General features: G+C 45.8%; 1 protein-coding gene across 1 annotated transcript; it reads right to left on the bottom strand.

Moving 5' to 3' along the window:
* Positions 1 to 3,359: 3,359 nt before the first annotated feature.
* Positions 3,360 to 4,955, bottom strand: LOC144167017 (uncharacterized). Its single transcript, XM_077696421.1, has one exon. The coding sequence runs from the start codon at positions 4,897 to 4,899 to the stop codon at positions 3,445 to 3,447; it is 1,455 nt and encodes a 484-aa protein (XP_077552547.1). The 5' UTR covers positions 4,900 to 4,955; the 3' UTR covers positions 3,360 to 3,444.
* Positions 4,956 to 6,009: the final 1,054 nt, after the last annotated feature.

The following is a 6,009-nucleotide window of genomic DNA, read 5'->3' as shown; positions in this document are numbered from 1 at the left end:
TAGAATGGGACGTTGGCACTAACCCATATGGCAGTGACCACTTCCCAACCACATTAACATACTTAGGTAAAGGCCCGAGCAGTCCATCTTCCCATAACAGGTTCAATGAAGATAGAGCGAACTGGAGTACATTTACAGAAACATCTAAACTACACCACACATCCATTGAACACCTACACGTTGAAGAAGCTACCCAACTCCTCACGGCGCACATCCTCGACGCCGCTGAGAAGTCCATTCCCCACGCCTCTGGTGCTCCGCGCAATCAGAGGAGGCCGTGGTGGAATGAGGACTGTAGGCGGGCGCGAGAGGCCCAGAACAAGGCGTGGGGTATCCTTCGACGGTACCCCACGTCGGGCAACCTTATTTTGTTCAAACGGGCCAAGGCGTTAGGAAAACGTGTGCGCCGTGAGGCAAAACGAGAGAGTTGGCGCACCTTCCTTACATCTATTAACTCGTACACAGACACACACAAAGTCTGGACACGAATACGAAAACTAAAAGGACAACAGACACACAGCCTGCCCCTGGTTAGTACAACAGGGGACACACTGGAAGACCAGGCTAACACACTTGCACAACACTTTCAACACGTTTCCAGCTCTGCACACTACACAAACACTTTCCTGAGACATAAAACCACTTGTGAAAAGAAGTCCTTACATGATAATAACAGGTCAAAATCTGGTTACAACTCTGAATTTACTCTTTATGAGCTGAAGGCAGCCCTGAGCACATGTAAACCTTCAGCTCCAGGCGCAGATCAGATTACATACACAATGATGCAACACCTACACCCAGATACTCTTGAAACACTCCTACACTTATACAACAACATATGGCTTTCGGGGCACATTCCGAAATCTTGGAGGGAGGCTATTGTAGTGGCGTTCTTGAAGGAGGGTAAGGACCCGTCTTCTCCCGCCAGTTACCGACCCATCGCCCTCACAAGCTGCCTGTGCAAGCTTCTCGAGAAGATGATTAACAGGAGACTCGTGTACTTCTTAGAATATAATGGTCTTCTCGAGAGCTGCCAGGCCGGCTTCAGGGTGGGGCGATCCACAAACGACCAACTCGTCGCCCTTGAGTCGTATATAAAGGATGCCTTTGTCCACAAACAGTTTTGTGCTACGGTCTTTTTTGATCTCGAGAAAGCCTACGATACCGCTTGGCGATACGGGATACTTTGCGACCTAAAATCCTTCGGTGTCTCGGGAAATATGTTTAATACACTTCGTAGCTACCTGGCGGAGCGAACCTTTCGTGTGAGAGTTGGCACTGCCCTTTCAAATGTTTTCCTGCAGGAAAACGGCGTGCCTCAAGGCGGCGTTTTGAGCTGCACATTGTTCATTGTCAAGATGAACTCACTTCGAAAGGCGTTGCCACGAACCATTTCCTGTACAATATATGTAGATGATGTGCAAATTTCTTTTAAATCATGGAATATGTCAATCTGCGAACGCCAAGTCCAGCTTGGTGTCAACAAACTAGCAGGCTGGGCAGATCAGAACGGTTTTAAGCTGAACCCAGTCAAGAGCACTTGTGTTGTGTTTTCCAAAAGGCGTGGGATCAGGCCAGATCCAGACATCAAACTGAATGGTGTCTCGATTCCGGTCAAAAAAGAACACAAGTTCCTCGGTATAATTCTTGATGAAAAACTTTCCTTTATTTCTCATATGAAAGAACTAAAACAAAAATGTCTTAAAACAATGAATATCCTTAAGGTTCTCTCACACCAATCCTATGGTTCCGATAAAGAACTCCTGCTGCGCTTGTATACTGCTTTGGTTGGGTCTCGTTTGGACTATGGCAGTGTGGTATATGGGTCGGCGAGTAAAACAGCATTGCGAATGCTTGACCCAGTACTACACTTGGGGCTACGGCTTGCGTCGGGTGCTTTTCGCACTAGCCCTGTCGAGAGTCTATATGTTGAATGTAATAAGTGGAGCCTTGAGAACCAGCGAACGTACATGGACTTGCTTTATGCTTTTAAAATTTCATCTCAGAATAACCACCCTTTTTATCCTGTCCTTGACGATACATCCACATCTGTGCTGTTTGTAAATCGCCCGTCCATTACTCCGCCTTTTTCACTTCGAGCGAGAGAGCGAGCCTCGGATCTGAGTGCTTCGTTTTTAGACGTGTACAGGTCATCCTCTTTAAACATTTTACCGCCTTGGCAAGTTCGCCCTGTGTCCTGTGACCTTTCTTTTATAAAGCTTGACAAAAATCGGGTACCGCGAGCTGCAATACTTCAGCACTTTCTTTCTTTGCAGTTCAAATACCCACGTGCTGAATTCTACAGTGACGCTTCTAAAACCTCCACTATGGTGTCGTGCGCTGCTCATGGTCCGAATTTCAATGCAGCCAGAACCATGAGCGTGCACACAACAATTTTGTCAGCAGAAGCGTACGGAATTTTACTGATTGTACGACATATCCTTGAAAATCAAATTCCCAATTCTATCATCTACACAGATTCTTTGAGTGTTGTTCGCGCATTATCATCGCATAAACCCCCCAAAAACCACATAATTAATCTTGTATTCAACACTATCATGTCGGTGTATGCGGAGAAGCATCGGCTGCTCCTCTGCTGGGTCCCAGGACACGCTGGGATCGCTGGGAACGAGTTGGCGGACGAGAGGGCCGGTGCTGCTGCACTCAGGAACACTGTCGACATAACAAGCATACCATATACAGACCTCAAGCCTCACATAAAACAGCACCTGCGCAGAACATGGCAAACACACTGGGACGAACAGACAGACAACAAACTACACGTAATAAAGCCACACTTGGGACGGTACACAACTGACTCACACAACAGACACACAGAAGTCGCCTTGGCAAGGCTACGGATAGGGCACACCCATGCGACGCACTCGTATCTGCTGACGGGATCTCCTAGACCCCAGTGCGGCAGGTGCGGAGAGGCCCTGTCCGTAGTGCACATACTAATCACATGCAAGGCACTTCACACAACACGACACAAACACTTCAGAGAACTCTACAGACAACATCTCCCCCTACATCCATCGTTTTTCCTAGGTGATGATGCCATTGTTTCCGTGAAACGTGTGTTTGAGTATTTGTCCGACGTCACGTTTTTAAACCTCATTTCCTATCACGCATCATGAAATCTGGCCCTATACACCAGCCATGCTCATTGTCGTGTTGTGATTTTACTTTTGTTTTTGCTGATTTTACTTAGTGTTTAAGGTTTCACCCCTATCATCGACTATTGTTCTGGCGCTCTTTGCCCCAGTTGGCCTTGCGCCATAAACATCCAACGATCATCAACTTCTCAGACAAGCATACGAATTTTGTAACAGAACGCACGGCTAACTCATGCAGTTCAGAACAGGTACAAATTTTCTTTCGACACACATTTATTCATGACACAAAAATGCATGCAGGCAGAATAATTCTTCAGAAAAAGGATTATGCTTGAAGAGTGTTCAGCTTCCGCTTCGCAGCCTTGTTTTCAGTCGGCTTGCTTTCATCTTTGTTCCGCTTTTTAGACTTGCTTTCAGCCAGTTTGTTATTCTGCACTTTACACAGATTGTTCAGCAGTGTATTAGCAGCAGCACTGAGAACATAGTTTAGCACTACTTCAGGTGAGTGGCCATCATCGCAGAAGTCCAAGTCTTCGTTACATTCAACAAGGGAAGTCGTGAGGCTGACAAGCACTTCTTTTTGTTTTGCACAAGCAAAAAATTTGGATGCATACTTCGCACTTCTTAGCTTATCAAGGACAATTTCCATTATGAGCACAGCATGAACAACTACTGGCTGTGGAAATTTCAGTCCACCCTGTGTTGCATTGGCAATCAGCACATCATCTTCCAGTTCAATGCTCCGATTCTCAACAACCAAGTTTTCTCGGCATGAAGAACAGGCAAGTTTTTTCACTGCAGCGTGTGCGCAATATCCAGCTACATACGTAATAGCTGGTAGCATTGCCTCCTTCTGCTTCACATCATCATCTGTCACTGCAACGTCAAATTGTTTGACGACAACTTGCACGTCTGTGGTGGGGAGACAAGGTGCAGTGGCATCCAAGTTGGGAAGATCAAGTAGCTTTTGGAGTCTTAGCTTCTGTTCACATTCATAAATCTGACGTATTGAAACATGATACTGGGAACCACACACCTGTCTGTATCGGCCGAACCGGTCCTCCAAGCTGTCAGTTTGAAACTTCCCTAATAAGACATACTTGAACCCAAGTTCTTCAATGCAATATGCCGACACCTCAACAAGAGCATGTGAGGTATGACGCAGCGCAGTGTGTGTTTCACGGGTTAACTGCCCAGCATCATGTTTCAAGCTCTGCCAGTAGTCCAACCAATCAACAATCTTGTTTAGGTAGTCAATCTGGTGGCAGTTGAGTGCACTTATAGGTTCTTGAAATGGGTCTCGCAGACGCTGGCCCTTCAATGGTGTCTTGACGTTGACTATGTCCCACCACTTCAACACAATGCTAATAAATTCCAATGTTCCATTTGCATGATCAAGTGTCACTTTGGTGCTCCTTAGTGCTGCAACAGTCGAACTGTGGAAAATCCTGAGTGCGAGCTTAACGTTCTGTCGCTCAAGATTGGATGGATTGAGAGCTTTGAATGACAAAGTTGGAGCAAGCCGCAAAAGCTCATCTTTTTCTCCCTCATGCAACTTGCATAGTGTGTTAAAGGAGGCTGTCAGCACAGATGGGGTTTCTGTGAGGGAACTGAAATCAGGAAAAAAGATGCATCTTCCACAATTACGCTGGTTCAGCCAGTTATTTCGGATGCATTTTAGGATATGCACAGTGTCCAGGATAAAGAACAAGGGCCTTGATGAGTCCGAGGGGTGCCTGTAAACAATGCTCAACTTGGGAGGATCCGCAAAAAACGACATTGCCTTTCGGTTGATCGAGTTGTTGTCGGACACCACTGCAACTGATGATGATGGTTGGTGTTTAATGGCGCAAGGCCGACGAGGCCAAAGAGCGCCAGAGAAGTTATTTAATGAAAACAAGTGATTACCACAAAAGGTAGGTATAAAATGTGTAAACTGTACACAGTAAGATCAATAAAGATAATGGTGATGGCTGGTGTATAGGGCCAGATGTGATTACGCATGATAGGAAATGAGGTTTAAAAACTTAACATCTGACAAATATTTAAAAACGCGTTTCACAGAAACCATGGCATCGTCACCTAGAAACAGCGATGGGTGTAGGGGAATATGTTGTCTGTAGAGTTCTCTGAAGTGTTTGTGTCGTGTTGTGTCAAGTGATGATGATGATCGTTGGTGTTTCATGGCGCAAGGCCAGCGAGGGCAAAGAGCGCCAGAAAAGAAGTTATATAATGAAGCGAAGTGATTACCATAAAAAGGTAGGTATAAAAACATGTAAATCGGACATTGTAAAATCAATTAAAGGTAATGGTGATGGCTGGTGTATAGGGCCAGATTTGATTATGCGTGATATGAGATAAGGTGTAAAAACTTAACATCTGACAAATATTTAAAAACGCGTTTTACAGAAACCATGGCATCGTCACCTAGAAACAGAGATGGGTGTAGGGGAATATGTTGTCTGTAGAGTTCTCTGAAGTGTTTGCGTCGTGTTGTGTCAAGTGCCTTGCATTGTATGAGTATGTGGACTACGGATAGGCCCTCCCCACACCTGCTACACAGGGGTCTTGGAGATCCCGTGAGCATGTGCGAGTGCGTTACATGCGTATGGCCTATCCGTAACCGAGCTAAGGTAACTTCAATGTGCCTGTTGTGTGAGTCAGTAGTGTATTGTCCCAGGTGTGGTTTTATTACATGTAGTTTGTTGTCTGTCTGTTCGCTCCAGTCTGCTTGCCAAGTTTTATGGAGTTGTTGTCTAATGTGTGGCTTGAGGTCTGTGTAAGGTAGTGTTGCCATGTCGACTGTGTTTCGGAGTGCAGCATTGGCGGCCATTTCATCCACCACTTCATTACCGCCAATGCCAGAGTGGCCTGGCACCCAACACACAGT

The sequence above is a fragment of the Haemaphysalis longicornis genome, unplaced genomic scaffold, assembly GCF_048455015.1.
Source record: "Haemaphysalis longicornis isolate Haplotype H1 unplaced genomic scaffold, Haemaphysalis longicornis Haplotype H1 scaffold_2, whole genome shotgun sequence".
In the NCBI taxonomy this organism is placed as follows: domain Eukaryota; kingdom Metazoa; phylum Arthropoda; class Arachnida; order Ixodida; family Ixodidae; genus Haemaphysalis; species Haemaphysalis longicornis.
The sequence above is the reverse complement of the archived record's forward strand: the minus strand, read 5'-3'. Positions and strand labels throughout refer to the sequence as shown.

Bases quoted from the DNA above. Each gene is read 5' to 3' on its own strand.
- LOC144167017 (XM_077696421.1), bottom strand. From the start codon at position 4,899: ATGTCGTTTTTTGCGGATCCTCCCAAGTTGAGCATTGTTTACAGGCAC.